This window comes from Cyanistes caeruleus, chromosome 16, assembly GCF_971803275.1.
Source record: "Cyanistes caeruleus chromosome 16, bCyaCae1.hap1.1, whole genome shotgun sequence".
NCBI classification, from domain to species: domain Eukaryota; kingdom Metazoa; phylum Chordata; class Aves; order Passeriformes; family Paridae; genus Cyanistes; species Cyanistes caeruleus.
The window spans coordinates 7,961,595-7,982,761 of NC_141716.1; the positions used below are offsets into that span (position 1 = coordinate 7,961,595).

The 21,167-nt window shown below is 44.6% G+C and overlaps 1 protein-coding gene across 1 annotated transcript in view; it reads right to left on the minus strand.

The window, feature by feature from the left end:
* CTNNBL1 (catenin beta like 1) overlaps positions 1-19,608 on the minus strand; it is a 47,163-nt gene extending 27,555 nt beyond the window's left edge. The window contains exons 1-7 of the mRNA XM_086852644.1: positions 19,505-19,608; positions 11,997-12,185; positions 9,689-9,795; positions 8,688-8,829; positions 5,003-5,098; positions 2,724-2,817; positions 1,913-2,004 (exon numbers count right to left, since the gene is read on the minus strand). Of these exons, the coding sequence (XP_086708770.1) occupies positions 1,913-2,004; positions 2,724-2,817; positions 5,003-5,098; positions 8,688-8,829; positions 9,689-9,795; positions 11,997-12,185; positions 19,505-19,534 (750 nt within the window). The 5' untranslated portion in view covers positions 19,535-19,608. The remainder of the gene's footprint in view (positions 1-1,912; positions 2,005-2,723; positions 2,818-5,002; positions 5,099-8,687; positions 8,830-9,688; positions 9,796-11,996; positions 12,186-19,504) is intronic.
* Between the last annotated feature and the right edge of the window lie 1,559 nt (positions 19,609-21,167).

Consider the following 21,167-nt stretch of genomic DNA (forward strand, 5'->3'; position numbering starts at 1 on the left):
AAAAAATCCCTAGAGTGGATTCTGAATTGGATCCAATGTTCTTGCATGCTGCCAAAGCTGCTTCATCTACAGAAACAGACTGAACATTAACCAATCAGATAATAATGCAACCTGTTTTACTGAGATTCATAAAATAAAACAAGTTTAAAAATCATCAGTTACCAGCTATTTATACTCCACTGTTCAAGAAGGAAAAAAGCAGAAGTCCTAGGCTTAAAATATAACATTTGTCACCCCAAACACACAACCCCCTGCAGCATCTCCAATCTCCCACCGTGCTGCCAGGGAACAGAGCACGGTGTGCAAGCACCATGCAACACACAGAAACATGGAAAGCAGGAGGACCCCAAACACCAACAAGTATTGACTTTTAATGAAGCTTTTCATTCCAAATGAACTCTGCAGAGGACAGTATTTACAGCAGCCAGGTGACACCTCCAGGCAGACCATGCAGGAGAGGGGAAGGTGCTCAGTGCTGTACAGCCCTGCCAGCTTCTGCCATGGGGTGACCAACTGCTGCCCTGCAAATCCTGATCTCCCAAGACTGCACACATCATCAAACCCTGCTTGTGTTTGCAGAAAGGAGCTATGAGCTCTCCACCTGAGCTTTCTGAGGCAGCTCTGACAGTCACAATACAATTATAAGACCTGAAATGTTGTCAGGAAACAGAAATTCATGTCCTGTGCTGTGTGCCAGATGTCCTCATCACTGCCCAGACAGAACCCTGATCTTAAACTTATCCCACAGACATTCCATGGTATCTCTACACAGCTGCTGAGATCCTGGGTTAGTCACAAACACATCTCTCAGGGCTAGAGATTCAAGACCATGTGCTGCTAAGAGCCAACACACCTGGAGAGGGGTTCATTAGCTTCCCATAACCCTGTACAGGTAAGAAAAAGCCCTGCCTGATCCCACATCCCAAATCCAGGCATAATACAGACAGGGAACACAACAGACACCCTGCACAAGCTTGGAATGCCGTTGAGCATTCATATCCTATGGCACCAAGCAGGGGAATCCTACTCAGGATTATTTTGCTTTCCCAAATTTCTCAGCCTTTCAGCTGCCATAGCAATTCCAAGGCAGGCAGCAGTACCTACCTGCCAAGACTAAAATTAACTTCACTTTTTCTTTTTAAGTAAAAGACATAATTATGTTACTACCTGTAGTGAGAAATTACAGATAACTTCTGCTAACAAGGATGTGAAATGCACAGAGGGGTACCTGCACTTACACAGCTGATGGAGAATTTCTGGAATTTCAGAGGCTTTCTAATCATTTAAGTAGGGAAGTACTAATGCCTGACAGGTTAGAGAACAGCCAGAATTTCTTTGCTGTATTTCCTTCACTATTTCTGTGAGAGGGCTGAACTATCCATTCTTTTTCTACAGTATTTTCCAGTGAATGTTTAGGGGTCTTTTCACACAAGACACAGTTAAAGTCTGTAACTCACTGTCAAAGGATGCAGCATATGAAAAGCAGCTTTTAATTTAAAAAGCAATTAGTTGAGTTCAAAGCAAAAGCTGCCCCCAGCAGCATTTAAACACAGACATCAGTTAAAACTCAAAAAAGTGTTAGAAACATGGAAAGCAAAGGCCATTAAATGGTTAATATTAGTGTCCCCTCTCACTGGTCAGCCTTTATAATCCTACAGATCTCATACATGGAAATCCAACATATATGAATCATATGAAAAGATAAAAGAGACAATTTCTATTGATTGTTTCCATTTCTAAAGACAAGACCAAAGTGTGTCTCTTTAAACTAAAACTGCTGAGGACATAGACTCTGAACTATAACTTTTTGTCCTTAACTGAGCTGTTACAACATACACAAGCACAACTGGCTTTTCTTAACCTAGTTTTTGTGCTAGCTGGTCTGTAGAAGGAAAGTGAGAAACCAGCTCACCTTCAGCCTCTTCAGCAGCCACTGCATGAGGCCCTGCTGTGCAGCCTCTGTGCACATCTCCGGCCGGAACTCTGCCATGTTCTCCACTATTCCTGGGAAGAAAGACACAGAAAACAGATGGTTTTCCCCACCAAAAATTACAAATTTCATGTTTCCAGTCTCTCTCATTCTTACAGTCCTAGGAAATTACAATCCTGAAGGACTGCAAGGAGTGGGTGATGGTCTGACTGCCAGCAGTGGCACCACCCTGCTATGGTTCTGTGCTGTGCAAAGATCAGGGAGCAGGGGCAGTTATGTCCTTCCAGGAACTGCAAATGTTTCACTACCTGAAAGTTAAATATATTGTCAAGACAGAAACAAAGTATAGCTCACAGATATGTTCATAATAAATACGTGGACAGTGGAGTCCCTTCCTGGAGGTTTTTAAAAGCTGTGTAGATGTGGCACTTTGGGACACAGTTCAGTGGTGGCCTTGGCAGTGCTGGGTTAATAACTGGATTCAGTGATCTTAGAGAGCTTTACCAACCTAAACAGTTCTGTGATTGCCTCTGGTGTAGTGCAGTGATCCATGTATCTGCACCTCCAAACACAACTGGATTGGGAAGTGGCACCTTTCATGCAGGGACAAAGGACAAACTCTGGTTCCAAGGACGAGTGATTCCAAGCTGTGCTTGAATAAAAGCTATACCAGATCCTGTACTGCAGTGCTGGCATTCCAAGGGAAAAGGAGGAGGAAGGAAAGGAAGGGATAACTCACACCCCTTGGTCCAAACCACAGAAAGGAGCAAGGGGTTGTGCAGCAGCCACTTACCCAGGGTGTTGTGGACACCATCAGCCTCCTCTTTCACACTTTCATCCAGGCGCTCTAAATTCTGGACCAACAAGGCCACAACCTGACCCTCCACCTAAATCCCCAGGGTCATGGGAAAGATAAAAAGATAAGAAACAAGACTGAAAAGAAGATGAAGGAAACACCCTGCCAGACATGATCAGAAGACACGAACAACCCTGCTGTAAAATCTCAGAGAAAGCAAAGGAATCATCGTAAATCTGTTACTATGTTTTTCCTAATTAATGAAACAAGTTTTGTGTTTCAGATTAAACAGAAAAGCATCAGGAGATAAACATGCACCTTGTCACACTCTTATTTCCTGAACCAACCAGATTTATAATCCCACAGAATTCTGAAGCATGAAGCTCACAAACCACTGCAGACAGGAGAACTGTCATCTCTGTGAAAGGCTCTGCTCCCAGCTGGTCACTGCTGCCTGCCCACATTGCTGCTGGACCTTGCACCTAATACAAAAAGCTGACAGAACAATGCTCACACCCACAGATCCAAACCCAAGAGTTGAACCATCACCATCTGAAGTCCTGCAGTTAAATCCTCTCAGGATGACTGTACCAAGTTGACTTCAGTGAGTTAAGGAAAACCAGACAGGCAGGGGGGACTCCCTGAATCACGGAGCTCACACCTGAAATATGCCTTTAAAACTGGAATTGGAAAGAGTCCAGCTTGATTCTGGCAAACTTTCCATTGTGGACATGAGCTTGGAACAGCTAAACAAAATATTACCAATTCAAACACTCTTAACCAGTTTTGGGCCCAGTAAATATGTGGAAAAAACACATACACGGGCTGCTGCAGAAAACAATGCAACGATCTTCAGATACTGTACAACCTTTTACCTACTTTCTTTAAAAAAAAAGTAATCTAAAAAGCAGATATCTAAACATTTCTCCCAAGATAGTCGTGACCTGCTTCTTTCAAGCAGGACAATGAAACCTCTAAACAAGGCTATTATCAGTGAGCTGGTGACAATGAAAACAGAGAAAGAACTTCACTTGATTTACTACCTCTCCACATATTTTATAGAAAACATCTTCTCTAGCAGCTCCTCTCTCCCATTTCATTCACCAAGCAATCTCCCCACCAAGGCAGAGTAATTAACAACAGCCCAGAGGCCAGCTGGATGAACTGGGCTCTGGGCACTGTCATTAACCTTTGGATGGTAACATTATAGTGACTGGACAAGAAGGATTGTAGGAGAAAACAGAGCAGCCAAACAAAGCAAACAAAAGAAAACTTGTAATTCCCTGTCTTCCAAATTCAACATAATAGTTACAGAACCAGGCACAGCCACAGTAAACCTCAAAGGCAGCCAATTCACCAGCTCCAAGGTAGGACAGACCTGTAAAACTCATGTTTGGCTGGCCATCACCTCTCTGGAGAGTTTGGTATCCCCATTCTTCAGCCAGAGAGCAGGAGGCATCCAGCACAAACACCAGGAAAAGGGAAACTTCACCCCCATAGAGGCCAAGAGGCACTCAGAGGGTTCACAGTGCAGAAAACACTTAATACCAACAAATGCATATCCTACCCAACTAGGTAACTTTCTGGGTTGGTTCACTCTCTGTGCCAAAAGGGACCCTTAACCTCTGGACCCTCCTCCACCCTTTAAAGTTCATTTGCTCTTCTACATGAAAACTTTCAAGTTTTTACTTCTTGTTAAGAAAAAATCACACCAACAGATGCCCCAGTTCAAGCCCAGATTTTTGGGCCTGAAACAAGAGTTACTGGGTAGAAGACAACCAGTCTCCTGTGCAAGAGGTGAGACTGAAACATCACAGAGGCATCACTGTCCTTTGGATAACAGTTCCTGCCACAAACTTTAGTTCTCCATGAGTGAGCCCAGGTCACCCTTTTCCACAAAAGAGAAGGGAAATGCAAACAAAGCTCCTGTTTTCAATGGGACACTGTCCAAGTCATAAATATTATTACTTCATTCTCCCTCCCTGCACCAAAAAATCTCCCAGCCCACACAAATTTTGCAATATGACAGTGTTCCTTCCAAAAAAGAAATGGTGCAACAACGTGCAAATGGTGCAACCACCCACTCCCCAAACTCTAGCATTTCATCAAAAACAGCCATTGTGGTCTCAGGTTCAGAACTGGCTTCTGCTGGCTATCTCCATCATGATGTTGGCAGCAAAGACACCCAGAACTGCAGAAGGCAGTGTGGGTCAGTGCTTATTGCTGGGCTGAGGCAGATGTTGAGGCACTGAAATAATCTGGGGTTTCCTACTTACAAGAGCATCAATGAGGACTTCAGCTCCTTCTTCACTCTCATGGAGAGTATCAATATCAGTCAGCTCTTGCAGCAAGTCAACCACAGCTATGGAAACATGTGCTGGGTGTTAAGGATAACTAACAGGGAGGCAAACACATTTAGTATCAATAGCAGATGGCTCTTAGGCCAGTGTGTTCATGACAGGACACCAAAGCAACTAGCAATACATTACCAGCGAGGTGATACAATGCATTACAATCACAGCAGCAGGGCACAGGATACCAGACACAAGAGCACACAGACTACTGCAGCAGACCTGCCCCACAAGCACTAAAATTAGGGAATCTGAACAATTAGGAATGATAAAAAAAAATGTGATTCTGTGCTTGCTGTATCAGGCAATTTTACTGTTTCTTCATGGTAGTTACTTATTTTTTTCAAATCAAACATGCTGGAGTTGGTCTAATGAGGCACCGTTTTGCATTGTCAAGACTAAACACAAGCAAAGAGAAATGAGTTATAATAATGTGATTTGGGTATTCTGCTCTCAGTGATAGCCCTGCTAACCCGATACACACACCCCCCTAACGAGGGCACCGCCGGCAGCAGGAGCATCACCCCCCTCTGCCCAGCCCAATTAGGGCAGCACACTCCTCAAACCACAGCCCTCACAGGAACAGCAGAGCTTCTGCCAGCCCAATTTTCACTCATTAACTCTGGGCTGCATAACACACAGCTCCCCTGCCTGCTGCACAGCTCCCTTGTACGACAAGACGTATTCCAGCTCATTAGACCCACTTCCCTATTCTCTCAGACACACTGATCAATCCTGCCTTCGTCCCAGGGGCAGAGCAAGAGACGTGGTTTTCTGCATGTCCTAAATAACCACTCTGTGATGGATCTCTCTCAAGTGCCCAGGCTGACAAACCAGCTCCCAGGTCTCCTATTTGTGCACTTGCTCAGACACACAAGCAGCAACAGGAAAAGTATTTTCATCTGTCTTTTCCTAGCAAAGTTCAGCCGTGTGCTGGGGCTGGCTGGAGAGGTGAGCTCTGCAAGAGAAAGCCTGGACCTTCTGCTGGACAAGCTGCAGACAAGTCACCAGGGTGTCACTTCAGCCAAGTGTCACCTCAGCAGAGTGCCACTGCAGTGACAAAGGCAAATCACACACTGCACTGCACCAGCAAGAGCAAAACCAGCAAGTCAACAGAAGGAATTCTTGTCTTCTCTTTGGCACTCACAGGGCAACTTACAATAAAAGAGAGACCTTGACATAGTGGGCTTGGGAAGGCAGAGGACCACTAAGGTGGTCTGGGGGTTAATACATAATGGACAAAGACAAATTGAGGGAATGGCATTTCATCAGCTTATGGCTGAGAAAGCTCAGGGAGGAATCAGTTGAAGATTTCTGCTGTCTCCTGGGTGCTACAAAAGATAACTGAACCAGGTTCTTTTGAGAGTGCACAGCAAAGAACTCAGCAGAGTTCATCATGCAGAGCATTCCTGTCTGAGAAGCTTCTGCTGAGGCTTGCAGTGAGAGTATCAGCTGTCCTATAAAATTTAGGAGACGGTAAAGCAAAGCCTCGCTTGAAGCGTTCATGTCTTTCATTAATAAAATCTTGTTGGTGATCATCTTTCATTCACATGTTTTGTGTAAAACTGTATGAATCATTCAGCAGATTATTTGTTCCCCCTGGACACTGCTTTTGTCTCCTTGCATTAGTCCCTCAAGACACCACATTTAAATCACATCTGAAGAGCCATTTGTTTAGTTCTCTCCTTGAAGAACTCATTTTAAAAAATATTTTCCCATTTGTTTTAACAAAATATCATTAGAAAACCTGAGCTGTATCAATTCAGTTTTATGTCTAGATGCTTCACTTTAATAGTGCTTCTACCCTGTATGTGAGCAGCAGCAGTCTCTGCTTCCAATGGAGCTCAAAACACTTCAGCAGTTTTATAACAAGAAATATACTTTTCCCAAAACTGCAGTTCTCAGGCCAAATTCCTACCTGTAAACTCAGTGACAGGCAAGTTGCAAGCCAAATAAAAAGAGTTCACTGTGGAAACTCTGACAAGTCTTTGACAGCAGCAGTGACCCCAGCACAAAGCTTTCCATGGCTGACAGGACAAAGCAAGCTGTACCCTGGCACACTTTGTCTGGAAAATAGCTCTGCTATCCCAGTCAATATTCCCACTGTTCCTTTTTTCCCTATGAATGAGAAATTCAGTATAAAAGAGCACAGTACAAACAAGTCTGTGGTGTCTGGTATAAAATAAATAATTAAACTACAGTAACCACGAAATTGGATTTGCATGGGAGGAGCTTCTCCCTGTACAACATAAATTGTTAACAGCTATTTGAGAGCCATTTCCTCACAGATCTTGGATAAGGGAAGCTGTGGGCTTTACTGTTTTGCAGGGAACAGCATTCACCACATCAAGGTTCTACCCGATGCAAGTCAAAAAACCCAAACACATAAGCAGTGCTCTCTAATATGAATTGGCATGCAATAAAATATTTATGTTTTGGTTTTAGCTTCTGATCACTGCACCCATTTAGAAAGAATGAATTATGAATTCTCAATAGAAGGTGCTATAAAGAAAAGTGCTAAAAAAGAAAACCAAGATCTGTGCATCAGACTACAACATGCAGCACTAACAGGCCTTTTCACATTGTATATTCCAAAACACCTCAGGAAAGCTGGTAAGTGTTATCTCCTGTTTTATACATAAAGAAGCAAAGAATAAATTACCTTCCTAAGGCCATGGATCAATAAAAATGGAAAAAGGACTGCCTGAGTCCCAAGTCGACACCCAGTGCCCTTTCCATGGGGCTTCACTGCTCTCTCCACTCACTGATATTTTCAGGACACAGACACACCAATCTCCTAAGTCATGTAACAAATTTTCAAATTAATCTGCTGTAGAATATTTTACAAGCAAAGTGGGCTGAGGTCTGCTTTTACAGGCTGCACAGTGGGGAGCTGGGCATAGTGCCAGTTCCCAGCTGATAGCTAAGCATCAAGGCACCAGGATACTCAAAAAATGGCACTGTTTTTGATCAACATTACCAAATGGGAAACTCTTTCCCAGATGCCCTCAGAGGTTCAGAGGTACAAGAACCAGGTGTACAGAAGGATCAGGGTCAGTGACACTGGACCCCACTGAGAATGGAAATGGAATTGTCTCTGGATATGTACTTAACCAGAGGAGCCACCCATAGCCTTGAGCTCTGTGCGCACTAAACTAAAGGTATGGGCACATGAAGAGGGCACATTTACAAACCAAAGTGAAGCATGTGGTGAGCTAATCCATGACCAACAGCTGACAGACTGACAGCTCAGCTCAGCAAGAAGGGGTAAAACAAAGTTTGCACAGTCTGAGATTATCATGGCTAAGCCCAAGGCCTTCACTTCTCCTCTGCTGCTCATCTGCTCACACTCTAACACTGCCACACAAAACTAGATGAAAGGGTTATAAAACAAGAAAGGAAAATAACAACACTGAAAAAAATTCAGAATCAATATTACTTGAACAAAGAGGGCTTTCCTTGGGAAAAAACAAAAAAAACAACACATAAATTCAGTGTGGTGGGAAGAGGAGAAAAATGTCTACAGGAGCCTGGGAAAGAGGATATGAGAGATTACAGAAAAGTCAGTAGAAAGCCTCTCCCATGAGAGCTGCTTTAACAACTGAAGGATATCTGTATTGTCATGTCCCAGCAGCCCAAGCAGAGACTGCACAGCATTCAGCTCCACCAGCAGGTGATACAGGCCGGGCATTGTCGCGATCACGTGCATTTCCTGAATGATGTCATTTAAATCCAGTTCCGACTCCATAAACCTGAGGCAAGACAAAAAAGGGTAATAAAAAGGCAAGAAGAGACCACTACCTTCCAGGAGACACCAGGTAGGACTTGTCACCTCAGGTGCACATGGCATCGGCATTTCTATTCTCCCTGTACTACACCTGCCCCTTGAAGTTTAATCCTGCAGCACCATAAACATTTTTACTGTATAACTTACAGAGAGTAAATAAGCAGATTTGTTCCAATTCTGTAATTCAGTTCTAGAATTTCAAGAAAAAATTAAAATCAAGATGCTGCAGCCACACATGAAAAAACCTGCTTATAAAATAAATTCTACAGAGTGCTGCACCTTCCCTAGCTAGCAAATATTAGTATGTGGGTTGAATGAGGTCCATAAAAATTACCTGGGTAAGGGAAAGGATAGCAAATTAGACAAAAAATAATGGTATTGAAGTGTAGGAAGAAATCCCTTTAATGTGAATAACAGAACACCTTGAAGGGAGGAAGAGGCTTCTAGAGCATGAACACCACATCTGGCTTTCTGCACCCATCCAGCCATTCTGCTCACCACAGCACTGAGTAACACAAAATTATTTCCTCCCCACAAAGACCTCTGGCTGGTATGCAAGCACATACCCTCACAACAAATGATGAGATGAAACCTTTAATTATTGCTTATGACGGTTTGTGTGCTGCCAGCCATATACTGGCCCCACCAGAGTCTCAACAAAGCCATTTTTAATTAACAAAGTCAGTTTCAAATAATATTTAGAAGAACTACAAGGCAATAACTGGTGTTACATAAGCCTTATGTAACTGAAAACATCTCTATATTCCAGCAATTGATTTAGGCTTACACCTAAAATCAAAGGAAAATGTTAAGCATAGTCTTACTTCTCTGGATTATCAGGAAACTTGATCCTCAGCTCCTGGTTTTTGTAGGATCTCTTCTCAAAGGTAAGAATCATCTTCTTCACTGAACTTTCATCCAAAGGTTCCTCCTGACCAAATCAGAAAAGGCAGGAAAGTGAGCTTTGGATGGCTGGAGAAATATCAGCAATGTGGTGGGACTGCAGCCAGGCCCAGGGCCCTCGGAATTCCAGCCAGCTCTGGAATCTCACTGCAGAGAGCTGCCAAACACCTCACACACCATCACTACCCACTCCAGCTCAGACCTCGAGCTGCTCTTTTACACCTGTTATAACATATAACTGTTATTATATATATTATATAGCACCAACAGTACATATTGATGCTTTTTTCCTTCTGACATAGAGCAACCCTGCACTCACAGCCTCTACCCACAGAGAGCTTCTCTGCAGAAGTCCCTTGTGCTATTGCTTTTTGTAAGTCTACATTTAACTGCCCTGAATTTATGTTCTTCCGCATTTTCCTCACTTGGATAAGCTTTCACTGCTATCTTAAAACCTTTCCTAAAGAAAGAAATAAATCAATATTCTAGTCTAGTATTTTCTCTTTATTTTGTAAATGCTCTGAAGGTGTTTCTCAGCTGGAGTTGTATATTTACTGTACAGCAGCAATGCAACCTCAGCTGCCTCCCTAACACCTACAAACATTTTCCTTAGTTTATGATTTTAATGCACTTCTTTTATTAAAAAATTGATGATATAGATTTCTCTGTGTAACCTCTTCCCTCTCCTCTGTTTGACTGTTTTACAACCACTATTTAGGAGAAGCTCTCAAAACAAAAAACAGACACCCTCTCATCTTAAGCCAAGTTTTGTCCCCATCCCCTGCTCAGTATTAAGTCAAGAGGTACTGCTGGTGTTGCAGATTCTTTGGTCAGTGACTCTAAGAAGCAATCTGGTATGAGAGAGAAAACCTCCATTTCTTCAGCAAACTCCATTACAGTAACAACACCAGCCCCAGCCTTCAGTTATTATTGGATTTCCTTCGTTCCTTTGCCCATCCTGTCTCATTGCCATCCCACTCATGTCACCACCCCATTCAGCCAATCAATACTACAGTGCCCAAAGCACATTCTTCTTGCAGTGGGATTTCAACCCACACATGCTGACACCGCTTTGCTCTGTGTTCCCTTTGATTCTTTGCTTCCTCTAACACATATCACCACAATATCTCCATTAGGATCTGCTTTATATCTTGTATTGAATTTGCATTCAGTATTGCAGTGTCCTACAGATTAGCTTCTTCCCATCAAATTTACTGGGACAAAGCACATTTTAATGGCACTTATATTAACTGCAGTCCAAAGTAATAAACAAGATATTTGAGTTCTAAAGAAAGACTGGACTTTCAGCTTTTAAAAAGTCTGGCTGGGAGGACTCCACTTGACAAAGATGAGGGACTGGCACACTGCAGGAATCCGTAAGACTCTAGCCAGTCAGGAGAATTCTTCTTTCGATCCATCCTCCCTGGAGCTGAAATGCTACAGAAATCCTGCATTATCTTCCTCTGCTATCAGCCACAACTGTCATGGCAATAGCTCAACATCAAAAACACGAGGGAGATTCTCAAAGACGGATGTTGGCAATGCTGTATACAAAGGACAATGATATTTTACAAAGCTACATGATTCTGTAGTGGTGAACATCACTTGGTTTTTTTATCAAACAGGACATGGGCAGCAGGAAGGAAGTATCTTCTAGATTTATACCAATCCATGTGTCACATTTATAAAGTGATCTTTTCCCTGGCCCTTGGCAGAAAGGCCAATGCAGCATTGGATTTCTGTCTCCAAGGCTTGAAATCATTTACCCTTGACAGCTGCCACCCCCCTCCTCTGACCCAAGACCTTTCTTGTACAGAAGAATGTTTGTTTATTTGCTGCTGCTGCTGCTGCACAGCTACAAAGAGGGGGAGAAGCTGCATGGTTGGGGGTACTGATGAGAACAATCGTCAGGAAATTGGTTAGAACACAGAAACTGTTTCCTAAAAATATACTTTAGAAGGTGATTTGGGTATTCTCAGACCAAACAGAGGTTAGACTTGAAAGCCCTCTCGCTTTTGCCCCCGATTTGAATCTTCAGCTGACAAATTTGAGAAATATGAAATTAATGAACACCCCGCAGGGCAGGAAAGCAAACCCACAAACTGAAGCTGTACAAGCACAGGAAGATCACATTAAGTCTCACCACCTACATGGTAAGAAATGGAAATCACAGAGAAGGGGTTTGGTGTTTGGTTATTTCCACTGCCTCTCCTTTCCCAGAGGACTTACTTCCTCATCTTCCTCTTCTCCATCCCTCTCAATTATCTGAAGGAGTTTCTTCTTCTCATCATCAGTTTCCTCCAGGGCAGCAGACTCCTCTTCCCTATGGCGACCATGCTCCCGGGCACTGGCTTGTTTCCGACGTGCTTTGATTTCCTCTTCCTCTTCATCGCGGGGTCTTTTTGTCCCTCTGTTAGGCTGAAGTCAGAGAAATAAAAGGTGAATGAATACAAGTGTTTTGTGACCCTTGCAAACCAGAATACCAATATTACAAGCCATACCAAAGAAATTCTTACAAGTTGTTTAAAAGATTTGCTTACACGACACTTAACAACTCTGAAAACTGGAAAGGAAATTAATTTAGTGAAGTGGAACATCACATGAGTAGATGAATGCCTCTGCCAAGAGCTGTGTCAACATCCTACCTTCTTTGATCTATGAACACAATTCATGGGGAAATATCTTCATAGACAGCAAGGACAAGGAGTGCACAGACAAGGAGTGGCTGAACAGCCCTGCTCAGTGGGGCACAGCTGCCCATCAAGGAACCCCAACCTGCTGACTCAGCTGAGACAACCCCACATTTCACAGCCAGCAGACTGATATGCTCAGCAGACAGCAGGGAAAGATAATTTTTTACCTGCAATGTATACAAGATTATATTGAATTCCTGTGTTCATCTCATTTCACCCCCATCTTTCTGTCTGAAGTTTGCTGACAAGTAAAAGCAGAATCAGCCCAACTCAGTGTAGGCAGGACAAGGAGGATTGCAGCTTGCTGCAGCTCTGCAGGGGCTTGACACTGGATTAAACAGAGCCCAAACCATCATGGTTTGCTTGGAACAACCTACTATTTCATTCCACTATTTCTAGTTGATTGTCAAAATTAAAGGTAATTTGCCAAGGATAAGAAGTCCATTAATCCTAATCCCATGTTTGCATTCAGGCAGAAAGGGATAAAAGCATTTGCAACAGAAGAAAAAACTTTGCCCTCAAAAACTACAAGGACATTAAATTTGGTCTCTCACATTTTTGAAGGACGACCAAGCTGAAACAAGAGTACTCCATGCTCTATAACTATAGCAAAACAAAGTTAATTCTTTGCTATTTAAAAGGAGTGTATGTATCAAGAATAATGAACTAATAACAAAAATACTTTTACTTTACATTACTGCTCAAGTCACCTGGTAGGTGATTTTGTAACCTCATTAGGTCTAACATGCATCCATCTTAATTTATAAAACACCACCTGGCAGGCAGCCCCTACTCATCTGCTCTGTGGGACCCTTTGTCTAAAATGGCAAAAGTCACATCAGGCTTAGATGAACACAGGTCCTGCTTTTACCTGAGACTGGGATCCTTCTCCTGCTTGATCTAAAGAAAGGTGCAGAGGAAGTAAGTGACAGTGCCATCCTCCCACCAGGTCTGGCACTAGTGTGAGCATCAAGACGGGAATTTCCAGCTCCCTGCCAGGTTAGGAACTTTTGGGTTGCAGAGGTTAATAAACCTTGCAGGCTCATAAGGGAATCCAGCTGTGGTTCCAGTTCTGCCACAAGCTGCACCAGTGGCACAGCCTAGTACCAATGACAAGATGCTCTGGAGAAAATGCTGATTTCAGGAGATGTAAAGAAATAAAAGTCCCCCCCACTCAGCCCCAAAAAGCACATGAGGAATTAATTATAGTTAAGAAGCAGGCGAGACAGCAGACTGGCTAGGATCACCTTGTTTTCAGGGTTACCACCTTGTCACCACTTTAGGGAAGATGCAGAATCAAGTTTCCCAGACAACACATTAGCACAAATCAGAGCTGTATCTGTTCGCTCCCAGGCAGACCTGTTCAAGCTCTGTTATCTGTCTCCTTTCTCCCTATATCTTCCCTGCCATTTCCATTACGGATGGTACATTCCTGACTTAAAACCCTTCTAAAGTGCCTCCATGCACCTTTAAAGCAGTTACTCAGCTCATAATTCAATAGCCATGACGTGGAAGCATACCCAGAGATTCTGTGAAATGAAAAATTTATTTGCTTGGAGGGTTTTGTGGATTGGGTTTTTTTTTTTAAGCAGATTCCTATTACTTATCTTCTAGGTACATTAAAATATAATTTAACATAGATCCGTTCGGAAACAAATGTGTCGTTGACAACAACTAATAATTCAAACACTCCCTGTGCAACCAGCAACCCCATAAAAAGAATAAGGAAAAGGTGCTGTTCTAAATTACATCATCCAAGGAAAATCTTCAGTAAATCCATACTCCTCTCTCAATGTCCTTGATGTCACAAAGAGCACTGCCCTTCCTATGTCCTTCCATTCACTCCTTGGTAATACCCTACTCATCCTAAACCATCTCTGACAGATTAATGTCACAAACACAGAAACAGCAATTAGTGACATAAATCCCAAAATTTACATCAAAATCTCAACAAGATTTGCTATGGATGTTCCTAATTTGGAATTGGAATCTCATTCCTCACTCTTATTTCTAAACATTAAAAAGGACCAAAGCCCCTGGCAACCCTGAGGTGCAATTAGAGGCTAAGGAAGCTGGGGGTCTCTCAGATGCAAAGTAATGTGCCATGGGAAGGGACTACATCCCAGAACAAAACCTAAATTAAAACTCCATCATTAACCTCTCCCCATTTCCTCTGAGTACACAATCCTCAAGATCAGAATTTACACCCTTGCTTCCATCTCAATTATTTTACCCTTTTTTTGCATTTATGCATTGCTGGGAGAGGCGTCTCTAACACATACCAGAATCATTATGATAAATCATGGAAGTGCCCCGCGTGCGATCATTAACGCTGCCAGCAGCCTGGCAATAGGCAGTAATTGAATTCCGGGCAAACGCTATTAAGCAGGCATTAAGGCTTTGCCTCTCCTTATTGATGATATGCAAAACCTTGCTAAGAACACTGCCGTTCCCAACCAGCACTTATTAAAGCCAGCAAACCACGGCCCGAGTGGAACACCTGGGTCCTGCTCATTCCACAAGAGATGCACAGTCATGAACAACTGATTTAAGGCAGGCATTAGTTTCTGTTCATTGATTTTCATCTTGGGTTTGCATTTGTGTTTTGCAAAGGACTGTTACCAACCAGCAAGAATTAAGCCCATAGGTTGCTGCACCGAGCCTGGTGCATTTCACTCAGCAAACACACAGATTGTGTCCAAACACATTTATTTAACCAATTCCACAGCTTCACAGACATCTGCACAAATTCTGCCTTTCTGGTAGCAAAGAGAAAGTTAATCATTTGATAAACAAAATGTGGGTTTTTTCACTTAGTTGTGCTAAGGTGAATCTGGCAAGAAGTTGGAATTCATTAGAAAATGCACAAGAAAAGCATTTTTCAATTGTTTTGTTAGCTAAGCCTAATTCTGTTCCTGTTGAATGCAGGGCATTCACAGTAATTTATTCAGTAGGCATTCTCATTTAAATCTAACACTGATAGCACCACACAAAAACCAATGAATACAAAAGGGTTTAAAAAAAGCTACTGTTTATAAAATATGATAAAGTAAACAGAAGCTGGTAATTGGGAAGGGGAGAATTATCTTTCCCTTTCTCTTGCAGTCCTCCTGTACTGGTTGTGTCTGTTAGCTGACATACCCTGAGCTGACACTTCGTGGGGCCCAGCCTTTGGGTATTTTCCCCAGACACACCTAACACAGGTAAAGCCAAGCCTGCCCTCAGCGTGGGCAGCAGGAGCAGCACCCACATGTGTGCCACGAGGGACAGGGAAACAATGTCCTAAATCAAAGCACAATAATCTGCCAGCACCCCTGGGCTTCTTCCAAGTACTGATTGCACATTAATATCAGGGTTAAGTACCCCACAAAATCAGAACACACATTTCTCAGAATCCTGATTGCTTCAGCCTTCGCTAAACATAAGGAAGGTTTAGAGGGATCTCAGTAGTTTCATATTACTCAAGAAATACTCAGGAGTTTCATATTACTGACGTATCTATTTTGTAAGTAACCTCGTTACTGTGAGGATCAGAATTTTTTTGATAATGAAATCTGAAATAAATCTTCATAAATGATGCAGCTTCTTCTGTGCCCACCTCCCAGCCTGCTCCAAAGAGCCACTCAGAAAGCAGCACAGCAGATGTCAGTTTGGGATCCTGATCTCCAGAGGAATCTTCAATGACTTCCTAATTTTATTTCCAATGTTTGTGATAAACCAGGCTACTATCAATCTCACTTTTCCATGATTTTTCTTCCTGAGGCGTGAACACAGCACTTCTAAATGGTGCAGGATCTGAGCACTAAAAACTGGAACTGATACCCCAGGAAAATCAGAAATCTCAGAGACCCAAAAGCTCCAAAATCACACAAACTGAGGCAAATGCAATGGCAGGTGCACACTGTACCCACATGGATATGGATTATTAATTCCAGAAGGAATGAACCCCTGTGCCATCCCTTGTGAACCAGCCAAGGAGCACATCAGGGAGGTGCAGGACGGGGATCTTGCTTGACACCCTCTGGTTTGGTGGTCAGAGACATTCCCAAATGCATTGGGAAGTAAACTAGAGATTCACTTGCCACCCTGTGAGAACACCAAGACAGCTCTGACAGCGTGGGGCTGTACTCCCAGGAGCACAGCCAAGGGATGAGGCAGACAGCTGAGCCAACATCGGCTCGGAGCTCCTAGGGTAATAATGTTGTAAGTAGTCAACAACCAGCTCAGCTGAGCTGCCCCTACCGTCAGATGCATCCATTACTTTGCAAACTCACAGCACATTATCTGTCCCAGCAGCAGAAATGATGCTGTGCCCCCATGGACACACAGAGATCCATCCCCATACACAACACACTCAACCCTGACAGACAACGGGAAGATCGCCCAGCGCAGTGAAGTCAGATCTCACCCCGTTAGTTATTGCTTCTTCTGCTGTTTGATTTTACTGACATTCCATCAAAAAATTAGCAGTTTGTAATGACCACTCACGGTGATGAAATCTGCCTTTAATGAGAATTCAAATAATCTCCCTTATTCCATCCCAAGACAACTGAAAGAGGACTCTGAATAGCCCCAGAGTTGGCTTTGTCCTCTTAATTACCCTCTGTAATCAGAGACCAAACACGGAGGATCTGGGCAAACAGCAGCAATATTTAATCATCACTTTAGACCATCTGCAACTGTTTTGCAGCAACACGTAAAGTTTATGGATTCCTGAGCTTTGTATAAATGGCCAGGTGCTGTTTAATTGTATTTTTTGTTGCAAGAGGTTTCTTTTCCTGTTCTGGCAGACACTTGGTGCTGAATTGGTGGCATGGTGCCTGCAGTCTTCCACGCCAAGTTTGGCTCCGAGGGAGAACATCTTCTTGCTGAAGCAAGGGCACAGATTACACATTTAGAGGAGAAAATTCAAAACAGTGTAAGAGGAAAGCAATTATTTTGGGTTGTGCTGAGGGAGGTTGAGAAGACCAACTCATTTGCAGCAAGAGATTAAAATCAGAGAGCTAAGGCACCACACCACCTACCTGACAGCCAGTACCATCCCTGCAACAAGGACAACCAAGGAGACCTTGAACCAGCCCAAGCTCAGCCCAGAGCATGGAAGCTTCGAAATCCAGGGCTGGAGTGGGCCAGGAACTGCTGGGTGAGCTGCCAAGTCACTCTCCCCTGGCTATCTTCTTCAGGCCATCCTCCCCAAAGGCAGAGCTTGACCCACAGGATGGGAGGCAGTGAAATCTGCTATTTCTGACTATTTTTCCCCACCTCTCAGCCAAAAATGCCCTCACAAAAGGGAAACTCATTTTCTCAGTACCAGAGCTATTTACCTGCCTTCTGCTCCTCCACTTTTTTCACCTGTACTCACCATTGTACCCAGTTCTGGAGGTCTGAATTCAGCACCACTGACTTCCAATGCTCACTAAAGCATCACCTCAGCTAGTGACACAAGAACCACCTGCATTCAGGTGAGAGCCCAGGAGAGCAAGAGCCAGGACAAATCCTTCAGGAACTATTTCAGCAGTTGGCTGAAAGCTGCAGAATGCTTTTCCCTGCAGCTAAGAATAATTTCAGCAGCAAGAAATTAAATTAAAATTTCAATACCCTGCAGCTAAGCAGCGTTTCTTTACCTCAACAGAACACAGTCCCCGCTGTCATAAGCAGTCACCCCTTTGCCGTGTTGAAAGCTCATCCAAGGGAAAGCTGTACAAAATCCAAGTGAACAAAGCAAAGTGGATGGACACTTCCCTCCAGAGTGGAGGGAATCCTGGGGTGTTGACATTTTGAGAGGAAGAGAAAAACCAACTAACAAAACCCCAAACTGGAACTTGGTTAAAAAAATGTCAAAGTTCATTCAGGTTAACCTCTCTGTGCCTTAACCTGTATCCCAGACATGTAAGAGATGACATTGCTAACCCCCAGATGGGGTGAAGGCAAAAGAACCAAAGGAATGTAAGAAATGAAAATTCTAATTTGATGTTGAAAAATTACATTTTAAAAAGATAGAGAAATACAGAAGTGGAGTAGATCTCAGACCAGCAAGGCTCTGCTGTTGAATGCAGCAGGATGTGGAAGGATGTTTGAGACAGAGCAAGGAGGAATCTAGTGGAGCTCTCGAAGACAGACTCCTCCCACAGCCATGCCCCAGACACTTGGGAAACTTTTCAAAGCCACAGCAACTTTCCCTTTTTCCCTGAGCATCTCCAAACAACAGATTCTCAAAGCACAAACATGGGGTGAACAGCAAGACACTCCCTTCACCTCTGTGCCCCACAGAATGAGGCACAGCAGGATGGCACTGAGCTCCCCAAGGAATTCTGTGCTCTCAGCTCAGGAGCAGACCTGGCCACACTCACACGCCTGAAAATGTCTCAGGGTGTATTCCTCACCCCAGGGAAGCCCCATGGCTGCATGCCGGGTGGGAACTGAAGTAAAGCCCAATACTATCGCAGCCAAGATATCAAAATGTCATTGCAGTTCACACCCGTATTCCCTGTTTCACAGGGAACACCTGAAATCTGCTCCTGGGACAATAAATCAACGCACTCGATACCTGTACACAACGAGCATTCAGTGACCGCAGGGCAAAGGAAGTAAGGAGTTTTCTTGTAAGGAAAACTTTTTAAAAATATTTTGTTAAACATGAAATTAAATGGGTTTTGTCATAAAGCAGGGAGAAAAAGACATGCTCGAACAGCTATGGAACGAGCTCAGTCCTCGCTCCAGGCACAGGCGGGCACAAATCTGCCCATCTGTGCCCGAAACGACACCGGCAAAACCCCCGGTAACCGGGTCCCACCGGGCACCGCTGTTCCGAAGAGAGGGAGAGACCCCCAAAATTCAGCGACTTTTTAACCAGACCCCGAGCGAGCGCACCGAGTGCGGCCGGGCAGGCCCCGCACGGCGGCCGCCCCAGGCCCGCGGCCGCACCGGAGCTGAAGCAGCTTCGCTGCCGCCGCTGCGGGGCCACGGACGAGAGGACCTCCGCGCCGGTGGCCGGAGCGCAGGAGACCGCGACACCCCCAGCACGGCCCAACCTCCCGAGTTCACCTGGTAGCTGAGCAGCTCCCCCACGTCCATCGCACCCACCGGGCCCCGCCACCGGGAACCTGTCGCAAACCAGCGGGGTCGCGCGACACCTGCCGTAAGGCAGGCAGCGGAGGACGGGTGGCGAGATGCCACACTGCCGGAAAGCGAGGCGAGGGGGTGCCGTGCCGGAAAGGGAAAGGCGAGAAGCGCCACGCTATCGTAAAGCAGCGCGGGGCTGTCGCGAACGGGAGCGGGGCGGGGTGACCCCCCCGCCGCGGTGCGAGGCCCGACGGGGCCACCCAGCAGCTCGGGGGGCCTGTCCCCCGGTGCCACAGGGCAGGGAGAGGACGAGACCCCGCCGCACCCCCGGTGAGGGGAGAACCCTCCTTGGCCCGAGCAGCCGGTTCCACGGGCGAAAGGGGGAGAGGGGTCCCGTCCCCGCTGTGCCCTGGGAGCCGGGCGCTGCTGTCACCCGCGGGGGAAGCGACACCCAGCAGAGCCCCCCTGCAGCCACCCCCGGGGACAGCGAGAAGCGGCGTTTTCTCGTGACACATTTCCCATAACCTTCTGAAAACGCTCCCCGGGCTGAGCCGCGCTCGGGAATGCGGGCGCGTTTATTGACAACACATTTCTATTTATACCCGGCGTCATTAACCGCTGTCACCTTGAGAACAGCCCAATAACCGGGCTCCTGTTTGCTGAGGTCGTGACAAATCGCTCTGTAACTCCACAAGATGCAGAACCCCAGACAGGCTGAGGCATTTCTCAGTTTAACAAATAAGAGTAATTAGGAGAGAGGCAACTCGGCCAAAATCCTACTGAATTTATTTCAACTATGCTTTAAAAAACAGTTTTTGAGCTAAAATAATGTTTCATAATGATTGCAGCTATTACGCAGTCATCTCAGCAGGAGTCTGGTTTGAGAAATCTCAGAAAATTAAAAAAATATATAATGTTTTTGAAGGAGTCCCTCACATCCCCCATTGTTTCAAGAAAATATAGGAGATCGGTCATGGCAAAATTAACTCAACAAATCTGCATGTTAAAGATGAGATAAATAGAAGATAATTATTATCTTATCTGGCTTTGGGGTATTGAGTGTTCACATAATTCCCCAGCTGTGAAACCACCACATCTGGAGACCCTCGAGGGGTACTGGCACATGCTGGGAACAGGATGCAGCTACTGGGAAGCTTGACCCCCATCCAGGGATAACCAAACAAGCAGGTGTAGCACACACACGGAGAGCTGTGGGGACAAGAACTGACCATCCACGGACACACAGAATATGATGATCTGTTCCTGCCACGAGGTTTCTCCTCCACCTCATTCCCGCTGAGTGGAGCAGCTCTGGGAGGAGCTGGGGGAAGGCAAAAATCTTCAGTGATGGCAAGAGCCCCAACCTGAGCTCAGCGAGTGAGGCCAGCACCTTCGCCTCGAGCTTTTTGTTAAACAAAGGGATAGAAAATGTTCAATTCACCTCCCTGACAGGACTCAAAGGCCAGGGGGAACACTCAAAAAAACAAAAGCATGAATTTGAGGAACCGAGGCACCGCATTGCTGTCTGGGAAACCCAATTCTCATCCAGTCCTACAGGGCAGGATTCAATAACAGAAATTTTATCCAATAAGGAGAGTTGGAGCACAGGGACGAAATATTGAATTAAAAAGTGAAACCAGGAGCA